Source organism: Nanorana parkeri, unplaced genomic scaffold, assembly GCF_000935625.1.
Source record: "Nanorana parkeri isolate BGI_ZX_2015 unplaced genomic scaffold, ASM93562v1 scaffold751, whole genome shotgun sequence".
Classification (NCBI taxonomy): Eukaryota; Metazoa; Chordata; class Amphibia; order Anura; family Dicroglossidae; genus Nanorana; species Nanorana parkeri.
The window spans coordinates 751,005-770,391 of record NW_017307019.1 but is presented as its reverse complement, the minus strand read 5'-3'; the positions used below and the strand labels follow the sequence as shown (position 1 = coordinate 770,391).

Genomic DNA, 19,387 nt, shown 5'->3' with positions numbered 1-19,387 from the left:
ATCGGGGAGGGGGGTGGAAGCGGTGCCATTTAATACAATGCACCGCCACGCCCCCTCCCGCCCCAAAACGCAGGGGGAAGTTTCACATCGATCGCGGTGCGTTCCAGCAGCTACCGCTCTGGAACGCACACGCTTTCGTTCTGAACAAGCCCTAAAGGTCCACTTTAACAGCCACAGGTATGACTCCCACAGGCAGATGCATCATGGGATTTGTAGTTTCCCCACATCTGGAGGGTCAGAGTTTGCCTACCCATGAACCACATTAGGATTCATTTTAAAGGTTAGATTAAGTATTCAGGTAAAAAGGGTTTAGTGTTAGGGTGCTTTAGCATTGCGCATAGTTTTGTAGTTTTGCAGATTCTTCACTTGTTTTTGGCTTGTGACTGCTGCTCTGAAAATGACCCTGCTCTCCCATTACCCAGAAGAAATGCAACCGTTACCAAATCAAATGACATACAACAACTGAATGAATCAGCCAGTATAGTTTAAGTGCAGAAGAGTCATAGAAAATCTTTCCTAATTACTCTCCCTGCTCTACATGCTCTTGTACTTTTTCCTGCAGATAGTTGCTGCTCAGTGCAACCAGTAGAAGGTTGTAAAATAAACCTGGTGTGACCTCACTATAAACACCTCTCTACTGTACAAGTCATCAATCAGCAAAACAGTCTTATAATATAATAAACCAGCCCCTTAGTGTTAAACCAGAATGATTGATAAATGCTAATTATCTGTTGAGCTGTCTTAACCCCCTTTATTGTGCAGTACAATTAAAACAATATACAGTATATTATGTGACTGTTTATACAAGCTTAAAGTGACACTAAACTCAGGAGTTAAATCTTAAAAATACATTCAAGTACCTTAACTATCAACAAAAATGTAACTTATTTGTGTATCACTCGGCTGTAGATCCTCAAATCATCTCTGAATTGGTGCTGACACTGTCCTTCCTTCTGGAGGGTGGCTACTTTTGTTCCCCATGGTCCCTGTGTGTGTTGTAAAGCAACCACCGCTCCAAGCGGATGGACTACAATCTCATGTTTAGTTTACTAATTTGTATTGTGATCATAGTTTATCACAGGAGTGAGCTTGGAGAGGTGGTTACTTTACAATACACGCTGGAAACATGGGGAACAAAAGAAGACACCCTCCAGAAGAAAGGACAATGTCATTACTAATTTAAAGAGAATTTGAGCTGAGTGATAAGATATATTTTTGTTAATAGGTGACTTGAATGCATTTTTAACAATTAACTCCTGAGTTTAGTATCACTTTAAAAAAGATTTGACAATTTAACCTTTCTTCTCTGCAAGGTGATGGTCATGGTTTGTACAATCAATATGCATCCACTGGTTCTTTGGATACCTCAGTGATCATGGGTCGGGCTTCTGTAGCACCATCTCAACAATCGGATACTCCTCAGAAGAAAGGAAGGGCAGAGAGTCGTTCAAGTGGGACTTTGAGGGCAGATCTGGAGAAAGAAAGGTGAGAAAACGGCTATTATCAGAAAGCTACTAAATGTTAGTTTCTGTATCAATCACGAAATCATCTTCAGTTGTAAAAACTGACAGGATACACCCTCACATGTATAATACACTGTGATATTTGGGGGAATTGAGCACATATGTTGAGCGCTTAAGGACCAGTCTTGAAGCCGTTTTAAACAGAAAAAGAACAGTCTTTTTTTTCTTTGGTAACAGAAAAATAGCTTTCCTCAGCAGTACAACATAAAGTATGCTTGTATTTCTGCAAATAGATTATCTCACCATTCTCAGGTTGTCCCAGTCAGTGTCCCAGTCCCAGGACTTTACTGTTTTCCTCAACAAAAGCTCTTCAGGAATAATCTGAACCATTGAGCAGCTTTCGGCAGCTTTTAATTTCAGCACACACCTTGTGTGCCTGGCTCTCTCAGCCTCTCTAAACCTTCCAACCTCTCAGGCTGTTTCTTGTGTGCCTCCAACACACACCACACCTGGCTTGGTTTGACCCTCGTGTGCCTGCCTACCACCCCACACCAACTCCTCCCTTGAGCTCTAGTCTGGACTCTTAATGAGGCTGCTCTCAGCCACCTGAACCCCGGCAAACCTGACCTGAGGACTGGAGATTTCATCCCACCCAGAACTCTAAGAAATCTTTAGAGAGCCAGAACCCAGCTACAATCCGGAAAAACAGGAAAAAACTGAAAGGCCAGCTTCTTCCCTGCAAATCTATTTATATTCAGGAACCTCTCAGCCCCTCTGGCTAAGAGTCCGGGGTGACTGTGTTGCCAGCATACTCCGTGGCATTGCCACGCACTGCCACAATACTTACTATAGAAAGTTAAAGTGTATCGAAAACCAGAATTTATTTTTTTCATTTTGAATGAAGTATGGGACCGGTTAACAACCCTGTCGGGTTTTATTGCTTTCTGGGTCCCTTCTGCTCCCCACTCTCCCCATTTGTTCTGGTAACCATTCTCACAATCTGAAAGTGATGAAACATCCCATATTTTCAGTTGTCACAGGAACATATGGTAAATCTTTTATATGGAATTAAATCTAGCCATGTGTATGGTTTGGTTAATTGTAGAGCTAGTAAATACCTTAATTAGTTAGCCAAAATATTCAAGTATTGTAATAGAACTTTAGAGGTACTGTGGCTTTCGACCATAACACCCAGTAACAAATGTTTAAAAAAATATATTTTTAAACTTTAATTCATAACAAATCTTTCAAATCTTACACTTAAACCATTATGTAACTAATGCAAATGCATGATTTCCATGCTGAAGTGCAAAAAGTACAATATCATTCTAAACTCTCACAACCAACTGCTCACCTATAATGATCATACATGCATGATTACACAATTAATAAAAGATTTTATCAATTTTTAAAAAACATTTGTTGTTGGATGTTTTGGTAGAAAGCTCAGGTACCTCTAAAGTTCCAATAACAACATTTAAATCTTCTGGCATTATATGGGAATAACAATAATTTTGGGCAAATATAAAAGCAATAACTTGATTGTTCTACATGATTGTGAAGTCTGTCAGTCCATACATTTCTTATGTAAATAAGGATTTATTTGCTCAGATATCTATTGTTGGAAGAAATAGACAAGGAGGAAAAAGAGAAACTCTGGTACTACTCCCAACTTCAAAGTCTGTCAAAGCGCTTGGAGGAGCTGCCCCAAGTTGAAACGGTAAAATGCATGTAAATCTTTAAAGCAGTTTATCTAAAATATCATGCACATTTGTAAAATTGTCCTTGTTCTGTTTATTTGTTCAGTTGCTTATTTGAAGAACTGACAGTTTTCTCTGGTTTCCATGCAAAAGCCATACTTTAAAGATTTGGCAGAATTTTTTTTTGTCATTAGAAATATCTCTAATTGCCAACACCAAAATCTTTCTTTGTTTATTTCGTATAATGTGGGGAAGGGTTCAAATCTTTATCAGGCTTTTATTGTTGTGTGTGACTCCAATAGGAAGGTTTTCCTTCCTGGTCACCAGCACAGGAAGTGATCAGAATCTCTTCAGTGGGTACAGATAGAAGGTATAACGACATAGTTTTGGGTGTGTGCTACACTTTTCTACTAAAATGCAAACAACTACAAACTGTAATATTTAAAGCCCAATTTCAGGGAAATAACAGTTTTCCCTTGCTGTGGGGCTGTCCACACACTGTAAAGGTGAACTGTCAGGAAAACGCTGTTTTATTTACCTGATCCCCGCTGACTCAGAAGACAGTGGCCTCTTTTTCTACCCCTCCACTCCAGCTGTGGACGGTCTCTCTGTATCCTCAAGTACAATGTAGGTCTATGGAGCGATCATTGTACTTGATGACTTGAGACCACCAGCGTGATGGGGGAAAGAGGCAGCGGGGACCAGTTTAGTAGCCCGGAGGGAGTTGGCCGGAGTAAGGATCAGATAAGTAAAACAGCTTTTACCTCTCCCCTAGGCATTAATGAGCAGTTGAGCCTTGCTGTGTGGGGGAACCCAGCTGCAAGGGAAAATTTTTAATTGCCGTGGAGTTGGGCTTTAACATTTAATAGATTATATTAGTATATCAAAATCACTAAATAAGAATGGCAGGCTGGCAGCCATGTAGTGAACCACAGTTGTCAGAGGCTTTGCAGCAAGTAAGGTTCTGTTATACTGCAAAGTGCCCTTGGAAATTATTTAAAAGAGAGGGCAATATATCCTTACCATTTGTTCCATCTCAGTTCTCAATGCAGATTGACCTGATCCGACAGCAGCTAGAGTTTGAGTCCCAACACCTGCGCTGTGTGTTAGAGGAAAGATTCGGTACAGCAGATGAAATGATGCAGAGGGCACAGGTAAGATCTAAAAGTGTCAGATAAAGGGAAACAGAACCTAAAACAGTACATAAGCCATTTAGATGATGCTCGTACAAAGATTTTTTCTTCTGTGATTTTGAAACACAATTAACTTGTCCATAAGCATTTGACTATAATAGCCTTAACTACAGTTACCCTACCGTGTTTCCCCGAAAGTAAGACCTACCCCGAAAATAAGACCTAGTTCGGTGGTAGGTCTTATATTACAGAGAACCGCTAGGTCTTACTTTCAGGGTAGCTGCATTCATCCCCCGAAAATAAGACCTAGTGTTTTTTTTTGTGAAAAAAAAAAATATAAGACACTGTCTTATTTTCGGGGAAACACGGTAGTAGTTGAAAAAAGAAATGGTACAAATATCTCTGACTGAAAAGTCAGTTGGGGCAACATGGAAGCAGGGGGTGTATTAGTGTAAAATATAAGCTTCAGCCACTGAAAACAACAGGCTTTTTTCAACAGGAGGTAAAAAGAAACTGGAAAACATAGAAAAAGCAGCCTGAAAGCTCCACCTGTTGGCTGGAAAAAGGAGTGCATATTCTGTACATGCAATATAAAATAGTAGATAAGTGCGCTGGCAAATAATTTGTTTCGTTTAGGATTTTTCGTCATTTGGGTCTGAAACTTAGCTCGTTTCGGGATCTGGATTCGGATGTATCCGAAATTTTAATTAATTTTGGATGTGTTAGATAATTGTGAACAAATATTCGTTGCAGAAAAGTGACATTAGAAAAACAAAAAGTGAAATTTTTCTTTTTCACTTTTGACAGTCCACAGAAACAATATATATATAAAAAAAAAGTGTGGGGTACTCCCCTAATTCATACCAGACCCAGTGGGTCTGGAAGGAATTTTAGGGGGGACTCCAATGCGAAAAAAAAAGCATGGGGGCCCCCCTAATATCTCTTACCAGACCCTTGATCCGAGCAGCAGCCTGGCAGAGCAGGACAGGGGGGGGGGGGGGCGAGCATGAGCCCCCCTCCTCCTGCACCATACCAGGCCACATGCCCTTGACATGGGGAGGGTGCTTTGCTGGTGGGGACCCCCTGGCAAAGCACTTTGACTCCATGTCGATGAGGACAAGGTTCTCCTGGCCCGTGGTTGTGCGGGTCTGTGGGCAAGGGGACTTATCTTAATCTGGGTGTCTCCTTATGAAGGGGGCACCTAGATGCCACCCCCCCTCATTAATCAGTAAGGGGTAGTTATTATCCCTACTCATTCACCAAATCAAAACTGTCTAAACAAAAGTTTTTCACAAATAAAAATCCCCAAAATTTTAAAAATGAATCCAACCATGTAATCCAAAGGTCAATCACGACATCCAGTGATGTAGATCCACGTCAATCACGATGGACGACAGCCGCCGACTGGATGCCCGCAGACACGACGGGATGCGTTTCGCCTATTTGTTGAAAATTGAGAGCAAAGTTGTCAATGATCGTAGCTCTGTTGCTGAACACTTGGGAGCTCCCGAATGCTATTCGGAAGCAGAGCTATCATAAGGACTCATAATGATAGCTCTACTTCCGAATAGCATTCAGAAGTTCGGGAGGAGAGCTACTATTATTGAGTTCTAAAGGGTTGGGTATGAATTGGGGAGGGGACTTCACGCTGTTTTTTAGTTTTTTATTTCAACATTTAACAACACACATTCATTCAGTATGACATTTGGAAAAAAATTCGGATGAATCTGACATTTTCATTATCGGAGGGTTCAGAGTCTTTATTTTTTCATTTGTATATTCGGATGCATATTTAGATATCTCAGAAAATTCATCCGAATTTCAATTCGGAATGAAACGAACCACACATGTCTATGTAATAGTTACAGGCTAAAAAAAAAAGAAGAAAAAACATTTTTGCAAATGTTTATTTTAGTCTTGACCCTAATAAATAAAGACATTGAGAATGGAAGGAAGGGAGGAAGGAAGGAAGTGAGGAAGGAAGGAAATATGCACAAAAATACTTTACATTCCCTTATTGGTGGTTGAGAACCAGAATCCAAAACAATTGTTTCATTGTTTTACACGATTAAACAAATAAATGGTTTAGTTCATCAATTAGAATAGACTTGTCATTTCAGGATAGTATGCATTGCATAACAGAGCTGTATAAAATAGTAGACTGTTATGTGGTAATAAATAACAACTAGCAGTTTCCTCATTGTGAAACATCTTTACAGAAGATAGTTCAATTAAATAATAGCAGAGTAAGATAAAAGAGTACAAAAATTTGCAGCAGACAGTTATAGTGCAAAGAAATGTGATTAAACTACAATAATGACTTTTGTGGCCTTCTGAGTGCTTTCTGGTGAGATGCACTGAGTAAGCTATATAACTATTAGAGAATTGAATTTATTGACTAACCCAGGTGGTAATATTGTCTGAGTCTTGACTGTGAGCTCACAGTGGGAAGGTGTGGACCAGCACAGGAGTGATCATTATTATAGTGAAAAGGTTCAATTACGGAGAAATTTAGTTAATGGATCATCTAGACTGGTGTTTGGGGAGTATGGCAGGACCATGAAGATCCACTCAAGAAGAAATGCAATGATGATAACATGAATAGGTTTCTTGAATGCATCTGGGGTTCTTAAAATGCTGCTCTGAAGAAACCGTAATTTAGGCTTAGAGTAGATGAGCATTGACAGAGCAGTCAGTCTGATGTTGTGTATATGCTTAAAGCTTTGTTCAGGCATTTCTACTGAAAACCATTAGTCAAAAAAATCAAAGTGCTATTTTGGTAAAGCAATAAGGTGCCCTAGGAGAACACCTGTCATTGCACTGATCCATCCATATTACTAGATAAAGCATGTTCTGTCCAGCTCAAACTATGTAACCACAGATGTCTAAACTGTCCCATTACCTACAATGTTACAGTGCTCCTAGTTTACATGAGATTTGTGGGTAGGGTGAACCTTGCTGCAGTACCGGTATGAGAATGAGTTCTCATTAAAGCTACAAGGTCAAGCTCAGAACAGAGGCTGATATATGTGAATACTGTCCCTTTTCTAGAAGTTTACCTACAGTTGATGTAATAATGGTATTAATATATGATTCATGGCACTCTAGCATGCTAACACGCATTAGAAACAGTGCCATAGAAGGTAGAGAAGTAGAGCATGAAAAGAAGTGTCAAAAAAGTGTCAGAAATGTTTACCTGACAGATGCTGAAGGGGACATGTCTGACCCCTGAAACTCATTGGCATTTTCTTAATAAATAAAGAATAAATAAAGTAGATCTTTAAAATATATAACTCGTCAACACTTTTGGCACTGTATTTCTCTTCTTTGATTACACCTAGCATTCTAACACAGCTATCCAGGTACATATGGACTGAGAGTAGCCTTCTGCATATTCTTAATGATAATAGCTGTCTGACTTGCAGTCTGCTTAAATGGGAAACATGGTACCCTATTTCTTGCTAGGGTACAGAATTACATTCTGAGGCTTTAACAAACAAGCACACTGACTAACAGACTGAAATGTTGGTGGAAACTGTTGTGATGTACAGCTAATTTCCTAACAACTCCTTCCTCACCAACTTTTATTACTGACAGTAACTTACAGTGCCAGTGTCTAGGTTCTTTTTCATCTTACATAACACAAAGACAATTGTTCTTGAAACTGGATGTATTTATTTTACTCAGGAAGATATGCATAAAACAGACTGTCCCAGCACATTATTCACATATACACTCAATGCGCCAGGATGAATTAATTCTGTAGACAGATTTAAAGTACATGTCAATTTGATTTCATGCATTTGGCAAGTGAGGACATTAAAGAAAGCAACTACACAACAACACAATATATGTTTATATCCAGAGAGATTTCAGAGTCTGAAGGTTGTAGATTTGATTCTTTAACTTCAAAGCTTTCTTGGCATCTATTACAGTTTGTTGTTAAAACTCAGAAAACTGAGATGATGATTCATATATGGCCATAATACACCACAAATACTAAGGGGGTTATTCCCAAAGCTGCCAAAGGCAGCCGAGTGAATAACCCAGCCGAGGTGAAGTGAACAACATTCGGCTATTCACTACGGCTCAGTACGGCTGATTTCAGCCGTACACTGGCTGAAATCAGCCGTACATCAGATGGCCTCGGCTGCACTCCGGTCAGCCGAACATGCTCCAGCAGCTCACTCGCTGCCGTTCGTCCCTATTAGGACGAAGCCGAACGGCAGTGAGTGAATAGGCATTTGGCTCGGCTATTCTGCTCGGTACCTCTGTGGTACCGAGCAGAATAGCAAATAAGGGAAAATAGTTTTTAAAAAAAAGGTTAAAAAAAGTTTTACAAATGTAAATAAATAGTTAAACAAAAAAATTAAGATTTTTTAAAAAGAGAAAAAAAAACAATTGGGCGGAGCTAGCAGTGAGCTAGCTAGAGTCTTCTAGCAGGTCCCAGCCAATAAATAACAACTGGGCGGAGCCGTCCTCGTCCAGTTGTCACAGCCGTCTTCGCCCAGTTATAGTTAATTGACAGTTCAGCATCCCCAGGTAATTTGGGGACGCTGATCTGTCATAACAACTGGGCGGCGCCAGCCATGACATCATGGCTGGCTCCGCAGAGCTGTCATTTGTGGGGCGAAAGGCTGGTGCCATTCTGCATTGCTTAGATTTGTAGTCCTCTATAGTTGCTGGTGTTCTGCATTGCTGAGATTTGTAGTGCTCTATAGTTGATGGTGTTCTGCATTGCTGTATAATGTATTGCTGATATTTGTAGTCCTCTTCCCAGCCAATAAATAACAACTGGGCGGAGCCGTCCTCGTCCAGTAGTCACAGCCGTCAGCCGGCTTAGAGTAGATGAGCATCTCTGAGATTTGTAGTGCTCTATAGTTGATGGTGTTCTGCATTGCTGTATAATGTATTGCTGATATTTGTAGTCCTCTATAGCTGATGGTATTCTGTATTGCTGTATAATGTATTGCTGATATTTGTAATCCTCTATAGCTGGTGGTATTCTGCATTGCTATATAATGTATTGCAGAGATTTGTAGTCCCTCTAGAGCTTTGAGTCAGTAACAGAACTACCAGGGTCACAGAGATCGCAGCTACAACTGGGCCCTGGTGCTCCACCACTGTCCTAAAATTATTAGTCTGTATTGTTTTAGAAAAAGTGTTACATGACACCCAAAAAAAGGTGTGGGTAATTGGTATCGGTGAGTAAAAAGTATTGGTATTCGTACTCTGGAAAAAATCGTATCGGTGCATCCCTAATAATTATTATAATAGCTGTCAGTGTAGTGTTTTTGTGGTTCGCCTGTGTACAGAATAGGTGGTATCGTGCCGGTGTTGCTGGAGAACTGTGAGCGCTATTTCGGGAGCACTGACCATGCTCAGGGTGCGGAGGATGGCTAGGAGGTGAAAATCTGTCGAGGATATCGCAAGACTTCTCTGTAGCAAGCTTCCTATATTGTTCTGAAGTTTGTATGTTGGTTGTTTCAAGGTTTGCATAGTGTGGGCAAAGTTTGTATGCTGGTGGTAGCAATGCTTGTGTGTCGCCCCTCGTGTACGCTTCCGTTTTTGGCTCTGCCCCCAGATTGCAATCTGGGCAGGGCCTTGTCGGGGGTCATGTGATTGGGCTGCTCAGTCTAATATGCCCAGGCCTATTTTTTGTCCCACTCCGGCCCTGATAGGGGTACCCATGCACAAGTAGGATAAATGATTAGGATAATTGTATTATCCTAATGTAAAGATCACATGACCAAATGCCTACAAATTTAATAGAAACAAAATTATCATACAAGGTAATATTCTGACAATCAATACATCTTTACTATGACAATTTAATGGCCACCTGTGCTTTGCTTCTCCTAGGCAAAGAAACAGGTTCATTTGACAGAAGGCACCATAAACAGCTAGAACTTAACCCACAGAACCCCCGCTGACATGATTTGCTGCCTGACCACCCAGGATTCCTGTATGAATTTCAACCCTCTGAGCAGGTCTAAACTTACAAAGTTTTCCGCATGTTCCCTCATGTGACAGCATTTGGCCTGTCCCATGCCTGAAAGTCTTCCTATAGCTCCTTCTGTAAAACAAACCTGTTACTTTAACTAGTATAAACAAAGTACAGGCAGACTACCAAGGCAGTCTATACTATACACATGTGTCTGTTTCCATACTACGGTGTAGAATATGCTTTAGATGACCTAACACCAACCTATAGAATGAACAGCTGAAATGTTAGAATCTAGATGATCCATCTTATAGCACAGATGTCCTAACATTAATAATGTAACCTAACATTACATTTTTGATGGATACTTTATTCCACATATAAACATTGAGTTGCTTGACAAGTGTGACCTAGCAAGTGACCTCCAAGTTGTGTAGGCATCCCCAATAATATGTTGGATTTGTATGGAGAAAATGTATTGTACATGCAAGAGAAGACAAAAAATGATTCTGGTTAAATGTGGTAATGGCAAGAGTGTTAAAAGTATAAGGCACAGGAAAGGTGTTACTCCTGGGAGGACATAGTGGATTTTACAGTATTTTGCTCTGCAACCTAAAAGTTCACAGTCCATTTTATATCTGCTACAGCCTACATGGGTCAACATCACTCTTTGTCCCAGTGGGATATAGATGTCATAGAAGCCTGACAGGCCAAAATAAAATAAAATGACTTTAGATACTGTGATGTTTGGAGAATTAGCTGGACCGCAGGACACAGGCTTTATCCGACAAACTGCATTTTATTTTCCACAGCAGCAACAATAAACAGTAATTTCCTTCACTACAGCAAAACAACTTAAAAGATTGCTTGCTTCAGCATAGAAATAATAAACTGTACCGTTTGCTTCCTTCAGCACAGAAAAGAATAACAGCGTCACCGGCTTGGAAGGTTTCAGTCCATAAGGTTATCACACTCTTAACTTTAAAGTTTCTCTCTCAGCCCACAGGCTCCCAGTATAGTTCGGCTGCTTCACAGCACCAGTACTTTCATCTGCTCCACAGCCTTGTCTGCAAACATTAATCAGGCCTTCTCTCTCCCTCTCCATCTCTCTGTCTCTAGCTTCCTATCCTTTTGAACACACTTCCTGCAGCAGGTGTTAACCAATTTCTGTCCCTTAAAGGGACCACAACCCGAACAACAGGAAATATACACCTCTCCCAGGACCCATCTTCTGGCGTCCTGTACAATACACATTAGCAAGGCTTTCACTGTTGAATAATCATTTCTACTAGCAGCAGAGAGTCAGAGCTGAAGGGCCCGCTGAGGTGTGACTGTTCCTGCATGTCAATTGTTTGACCCTTTTTCTGATAACATGTGCAGGCCCCAAGAGTGCATTGTAGCATAAAATAGTCAAAATAGAACTTTAGAATACTGTATTTGTCCTCACTTTCTGTCCCATAGACACAACAGGAATACTGAGGGAAAAGTCCATCTTTGACAGCTCTTATAAGAACATGTGTCCTTTTTTAGACATTTCCTCTCCCTTCTTGGTTTAGTCAACTGTAAAATGTTGGATTCTTCTCACTTTCTGTCTCAGGGATAACCCTTCCATTGGCATGTTCTAAATTTTAACTTGATTCTGTTCTGTTAGATTCGGGCTTCCCGTATGGAGCAGGTTGAGCAGCAGCTGGAAGAAATGCAACAAATGGAACAAACTTTAGAGGTAAAACATTCCTGTCTCCAAATTATTTCACTGGCTTTCATAGAAGTTAACATGTATACAGCATTAAAACAGTTGTTTATGTGCCATGTCCATGTAATCATATTTAAAGTTGCCATGCACAATGCTATTATAAGGACCAACTGATAATGACTAAAACCATTCTTACACTAAAAACATTTCGGCATCTTGGTGGAACTATAGCATATACTGCTGTCATATAGTACGCAAACCTGCAGCCTTTACCCAGGAATCAAAATTCCATAGGATTTTAGATGGGAACTGTCTATTCTGTTAATAACATAGGATTAATTCGACATTTATTTGCCTTTAATGTCCCTGTCTTTATATATTGTACATTCTGTCTCATGGGCTTTTATTTTACCCTTTGTCTTTTCTGTAAGGGTTCTCTTTGGGAAAAATGTGAATATTAAAGATAAGTAAATCGATAAACGAATTTGGCACAATTTTGGCGGTTTTTCTAGAGTACTAGTTGTCATGACTTCTCTGGATTCATGTCAGTGCCTCATTTAAACACCCATCAGGATGTTGTTTTGGCTGTCTGTACCTTATTGAGAAAATTCCACTTTACTTCCTGTTCTAACACAACAGGTCGTCCTAAAAATTGGGGTCCCTAATTGATAAAGGTCCCTGAAATGAATAGAGAGAATTTAAATTAAAATTAAAAATAGGCAGATTTGGAAAATTCGTGCAGTCTAGAATTCTTAATTGCCCTTAATTATTATGAATTGTGTGATTCGCCACAGACTAGACAGATTTGCATGAAAATATTCAGGTCAACTAAAAAGTCACATTTGAATAAAAAAAGACAATTGCCAATTTCCAGACATTAATTTTTAGAAATAAGAGGATGGAATAACCACATTTGAACAAAATATATTATATTCTATTCCTTCAGCACTGTGCAAACCTTGAGCCTATGGACAGACCAGTTCCAGAGATTATTTCACAACCAGAAGACAACTCAGGACAGCCAGAAAATAAGGTACATATGGAAATGAATATTCAAAAATGTGTAGTTATATAAATGAAATGTAGATCAGCTGCACATGCTTAGGTTCCAATGGTAAATCACTTGTATTGCCTATTCCATAATAGGTGGAGGTTGTGTTCTGGCTTTTGTCAATGCTGGCCACACGTGATAAAGATGATATGTCAAGAACTTTGTTGGCAATGTCCAGCTCACAAGAGAGTTGCCAAGCCATGCGAAGATCAGGCTGCCTTCCACTGCTACTCCAGATCCTGCATGAAACAGAGCAAGATGGAAGAACAAAGGACTCTCAGAATTTCAAAGATGCGAGGATGAGGGCCAACGCTGCACTCCATAATGTGATCTTCTCTCAACCAGATGACGGACAGGCCAAAAAGGAGATGAGAGTCCTCCATATTCTTGAGCAGATTCGTTCCTATACTGAAACTTGCTGGGACTGGATGCTATGTCATGAGCAGAAAGATGGTGTACTAGACAGTATCCCAGGTACCTCACATTAACTGAAAGCTGTGTACAACTCTTCCTAAGAATGTAGTATAAACTGAATGCATTGAAATGTAAGATAACAGAGACATAGTAGCAAAACATTCAATTTCCCAAAGTAAATGTCCAAATTAAATATTTCTTATCTCAAAATCTGCTGTTGGAGATAGCATATGTTGTTGCCAAGGTTTCTACTGATGTGTAGTTGAGAAATTGCTTATCATGACTTATTAATGCAAAACTGAACAATCGAAATGCAGAATTATAGTATAGCATATGCATATACATAACAGCACCTTTGTTGACAAATGTCAACTGAAATGCTGAGTACTAAAAAAAAACAACAAAAAACTACACAACATATGACTACCAGAGAGAATCAGGTGGCGGTGCCCAGAGGCATGCTTAGTGCATTTAACACCTGGGGCAGATCATTTTTCAAAAACCTTTCTCCTTTATATGACAAAATTATTAAGAATAATCAGAAAATAAAACAAACAATAATAATGTCCAGAACAGAAATGCAGATTGTGAAGCTGTCATCTTACAGAGTGCAGCAGGCAGGAGTATGTCTGGAGCATGGAGACTGGTCAATGTAGTGTTTTATATTGATAGGCAGTGGTGAAGTGCCTTCTTACATTGGTCAGTGGGGGAAAGGCCACCTTACATTGCTGATTTAGTGGAAAAGTAGTCCCTTAAACTAATGGTCAGAATAGGGCACCTTAGATTGGCAATTCAGTAGAGAGTTGCCCCCTTAAATTAGTGCTCAATGTAGTGCCCCCCTTACATTGGTGGTCAGTGGTTATTAATGTCAGTTTTACTTACCTGACATAGGAGATGCTCTGCTGCTTCTGTTCTCTGCCAAGTAATGCTGGCCCTGGAGCTTTGCAAACACCATTGGAAGGTTGATCAGTTTGCCTTCAGACCAGCTGCATTGTCGTTTTTTACAGACCATGCACTCACGTATTGTCTGCTTTCATGGAGGACCACTCTCTGCCCTTGGTACGCCACAGCTGTGCAGTATGCTGAAAGTGCAAGTAAACTCTTAAATGTAGAGTAAGCAAGTGTTGGCCAGCAAACAGACTTCTCCCACATATATGAATACTCATTATGTCATCATGGATATTAGCAATGAGGTATATAAATACTTTTATTATAGTCATGCTTATTTAAAGCAAATCTTTACTCTGTACTAACATTCTAAAGCTAAAAACCTCATACAAGGATATTTATCCCATAATGTCTGTTATTTACTCTGTCATAAAGACTCCCTATGTGTGCTTCTCTTTAATTAGTTTGACTTTGTTACTGGTACCCAACATCTAGGCTAAGAGCCACCAATTGCTAGTTCCAAAGGTCCAGTGGAAAGCACTCTCATTGGACATGATGAAAGTATATGGAAGGTCTTAACCCTAAAGTCAGTGATAAGGTGAGACTGGTATCACAGTGGCACAAAGGTTCCTAGCTAATGGAAGATATCTTTAGGTTTCTGCTCTTAAGCAGTACATTTAAAAGTTAGAAATGGCCAACAGATACACCTTAATATGGCAAATAGCTGTGACAGGACAATAACCCATCAAAACAAATTCATCAACTGTCCTACATTTTCCTGGCTTGTTGACATGGAAATGGTAAAATCTGGTGATATTGTACTTTGCGCACCAATTATTACTTTCTAAATGGTAAAAGAATATATGGAGGCATTTGTAAATGTGTCTTATATTTATTTACTGCAACACATAAATATATGGCTTTGCAATTTATATAACGAAGTTGCAAATTGACTTTTTTCAGCTCCTGTGCCTGTGGAACCACAGATCTGCCAAGCAAGCTGCGCTATTATGAAACTATCATTTGATGAGGAATACAGAAGAGCAATGAATGAGCTAGGTAAAACATGTATTATGTATTCATTATTATCCAAGCTCACTACATAATTAACCGTTGAAATGACATAAAGCTGAACTCCAGACAGGTTTACAAAAACAACATTAACTCTAATCATGTTTTTATTGTTTAATACAAATCATAAAAGCATATATTACATGAAACTAGTTTACATAACTTGTCCTTACGTTAGCCTACTCAGAAGCACTCATGGTAGAAAAGAGAAGGGAACACTCTGAGCCAATCTGGCTGTGATATCTGGAAGGGGCAACTGAGTTACAAGACTGGCTGAACACAATTACAAATGATTTGGTGGTTAAAAGAGTGTGTATATATTTTAACTGTGTATTTAGCTGTTTGCTTGGAGTTCAACTTTAATATAGAAAGCTGCAATACAGTATATTATAATCCATCTATGAAGTATAACAGTATAGTTGTCCTTCAAAACATATCATCCTTCCCATTTCCATATCCCTATGATCCAAACCATAATAACAAACTAGATTACATCTAGCAGTTCTGCATGAGGAATCTGTATGTCTGGTGATTTCCATAGGTGGTCTACAGGCAATTGCAGAGCTCTTAGAGGTAGACTACCAGATGCACAGAATGACCAGTGATCCACTCAGCCTGGCTCTGAGACGATATGCAGGAATGGCCCTTACTAACCTCACTTTTGGGGATGTGGTGAACAAGGTGAGAGACAGATAATATTTTTAATACGAAATTAACATTATTATGGAACTAATTTATAATATTGATTAACATCTCCCCTTGTTGCCCTACGACACCTAATCAGGGTCTTTCTCCACTACGACAACTAATCAGAGTCTGACGGTTCCACGTGCATGGGGTTACGTTTCTAAACATTCAGAAACTTGCGTTTGTGCCAGCATTTACAGGCATACACCTGGGTACAGCATTTTCCCTTCATACATTCCCATGGACAGATAACCGCAGCATTGGCGGCTCTTGGGCAGCGCAAATACAGGCATATTTTACGCTGTATGCAAATGCGCCTGTATTTCCTCTTGAATATGCCCACATGCATGGACCTTTACAATAGCTACAGACCCATCTAGGTTAGGTTATCTAAGGCCTATTTACATACAAAATACGGACAGTTGTGTTTCTTTATCGGTATCTAGAAGTCTGATAATTTAGACACCCCACATAAAGTAGCTAATTAAGCAGTATGATCATTTTCTACTTGTTTAATAATATAAATTGATTCATAAAAGAGGGACATTTTATACAAGGCTTTATTCCCTTTTATTATTAGCACCTAAGAGCCCAATTCCAGCTTGGGTTGGCTGCCCTTTTAAAGTCAGAATTCTGTGTTAGAAAGTCAGAATTCTGACTTTCAGACTCAGAATGTTGACATTTAATCTCAGAATTCTGACTTTCAGTCTCAGAATTCTGACTTTCAAACACAGAATTCTGACTTTAAAATTCAGAATTTTTTAAAATTATTTTTAGCATGGCCCCGGGGTCCTTTCGTACTATTCAACAAAATACAGGCTACATATTTGTATAATGTTATCCTGGTTCATTGGCAGGAGAAGGTATCTAGAGATTTCACATGAAATCTTGAAAACGGTCATATTTACCAAGCCTTGTCTTTTCACAGGCCACACTATGCTCTCGGCGTGGCTGCATGCAGGCAATTGTTGCTCATTTGGCATCAGAAAGTGAAGAACTTCATCAGGTAAGAAGGTGTATTCTACATGACTTATCTTTCAAAAACGGTTTAAAGATCAATATGAAGGTCTACTATGTCAATTGTGTGCACATTATAGGTGGCATCAAGTATTCTTAGGAATTTGTCCTGGCGAGCAGATATGAACAGCAAGAAGATTCTGCGTGAAGTGGGCAGTGTCATAAGTTTAATGCAGTGTGCATTGCGTGCCAACAAGGTAAAGGAAAAAATAATGCAATACATAGCTTCACTTCATCTCCTTTCTTAACACATCATAGCTATTCAAAAAGGGTCACATAGGTTACCTCTCTATTGTCTTTCTTTTGCCACACTAGCCTGTTTTTGACCTACAAACCTTTGCTACATGCCTTGTCCCTAGGCTTTCCTGACTCTTTGGGGGTGATTTACTAACCTAAACACACGCACGCACCAGATGCGTGTGATTTTCACACAGCAAAACTTATTTATCAACCAAAAGTCTCTAAAAGCATATTTCCACTAATGCCATAAATGGAAAAATCATGCACATGATGCATATATAATGCTGCTTCACAGTTTAGACAAAAATGGTTAGCTCATGCATTTACATTCCTGCATTCATCAACGCAAGCAACACAACATAGAGCTAATTTACACAACATCACCTTGCAATTCATGCTTGGCTTTGCACAACACACCTGCTGGGTGTGTACACACTACAAAGGTGTTTAGATTCCACCCATAGATCATGCTGGGAGGGAACACACTACAGAGGTGCATACATGTTCGTGGTGTGTTTATAAGGTTAGTAAATCAACCCCTTTGTCTCATATTGCAATCTGGTTTGACACTATGGATGTTCTGGACTCCTTGCCTGACCTTTTGGCTACATCTTGTCTTGTCCTCTCCAACCCATGCTGATCGCTTAGATTAATCTTAGGCTTGTCTCTGATCTACAGTTTAGCCACAAATATCTCAAAATGACCATAGAAATCTTCTACTGTTTGGCCCAGGCTGATGTCAAGTTAATGTTATTTACCCAGTTGCTCACTTTGCGAGCTGAGGTTCATTGGTGGTATTAGCAATTGGACAAGTTTTAAAAATATTTTTTATTTAAATTCCAACGGTTTTACACCCAAAAAGCCTAAATCACACATGAATGTAACTACTTGCATGTAGGGAACCCAGAAGAAATATTTGTGGTTGCTTATGTTGTTCCCACACTTTTGACTGCCGTCTACTGTCTAGGGTCACTAATAATGTAAAGACATTCAATTACCAGAGCACATAAAGTCTTTAGAAGGTGGCTTCTATAGGTAAAGAGTGCTATAGAGGGGTTATCATACCTGAACAGTTATCAATCACTGGAATTACCCAGATTGTTTGGTTCAAAGGACTGCATATCTGTGCATCATATTTTTAAACAAATAAAAATAAAATGATCAATCTTTTTTTAAATATTTGTCTTTTTTATCCCTCAGGAGTCCACACTGAAAAGTGTGCTGAGTGCTCTGTGGAATTTATCTGCCCATAGCACTGAGAACAAGACCTCTGTCTGCTCGGTTGAGGGTTCCCTTGGGTTTCTGGTGAGCACCCTAACCTACAAGTGTCAGAGCAACTCCTTGTCAATCATAGAGAGTGGAGGGGGCATTCTAAGGAATGTATCTAGTCTTATCGCCACCCGTGATGACTACAGGTAAATACTTTTTATCTTTTGATTTCTCTCCTCTCCTTTGCACTTGCTGTCACGTAATAGCAGTGTTTCACAACTTCTGGGATGTGCAACACTGGCAGTATATTTTCTTACTTTGGGTGATGCACTACAAGGCTCAGAATCAAACAGAATAACTAGACAGAGTTTATGGAAGGAGACATTTCTAGTCTACAGTTTAATAAGTGTTCTCCTTGATGGCCTGCTAATTGCCACAAGTGTATGCATGCTCTGATCTGAGAGAGCTAGCAGGCAATAAAAGGAAACAGGTGACTGAAAAGTAAGATTAGCATCTTCTATTCTGGAATGTAGTGGTCAATTTAAAGAGGCAGCATCTCTTTGAGGGATTTGTTTACATGTAAAAGTACTGGATTTAAACCAGTGATCAATCGGAGCAAACAGAGACTGTCAGAAATTCACCTGAAAGGGATTCTACATACAAACAATTTGTGATTATTGAATCTGCCTGGGTTCAATTTTGTGCCATTTATCAAACTCATCCTAAAATCCGGGAATTGGGAACTTGAATCCAAGCTTCATTAAAGTCATGGGGAGCAAATCTGGAAAATCAGTTCTGACCATTTTTTAAGGCTCATATGCAAGGAATCTGGGAACTTCCATGGGGCACATGTACCAATGCAAAATGTATATATATA

General features: G+C 39.5%; 1 protein-coding gene across 1 annotated transcript in view; it reads left to right on the top strand.

The window, feature by feature from the left end:
* Nucleotides 1–19,387, top strand: part of APC2 (APC2, WNT signaling pathway regulator) — a 57,903-nt gene that overhangs the window by 26,853 nt on the left and 11,663 nt on the right. The window contains exons 4-14 of the mRNA XM_018564450.1: nt 1,314–1,485; nt 3,075–3,183; nt 4,204–4,317; nt 11,892–11,963; nt 12,880–12,966; nt 13,080–13,458; nt 15,250–15,345; nt 15,899–16,038; nt 16,973–17,050; nt 17,142–17,258; nt 18,502–18,716. Coding sequence (XP_018419952.1) covers nt 1,314–1,485; nt 3,075–3,183; nt 4,204–4,317; nt 11,892–11,963; nt 12,880–12,966; nt 13,080–13,458; nt 15,250–15,345; nt 15,899–16,038; nt 16,973–17,050; nt 17,142–17,258; nt 18,502–18,716 — 1,579 coding nt within the window. The remainder of the gene's footprint in view (nt 1–1,313; nt 1,486–3,074; nt 3,184–4,203; nt 4,318–11,891; nt 11,964–12,879; nt 12,967–13,079; nt 13,459–15,249; nt 15,346–15,898; nt 16,039–16,972; nt 17,051–17,141; nt 17,259–18,501; nt 18,717–19,387) is intronic.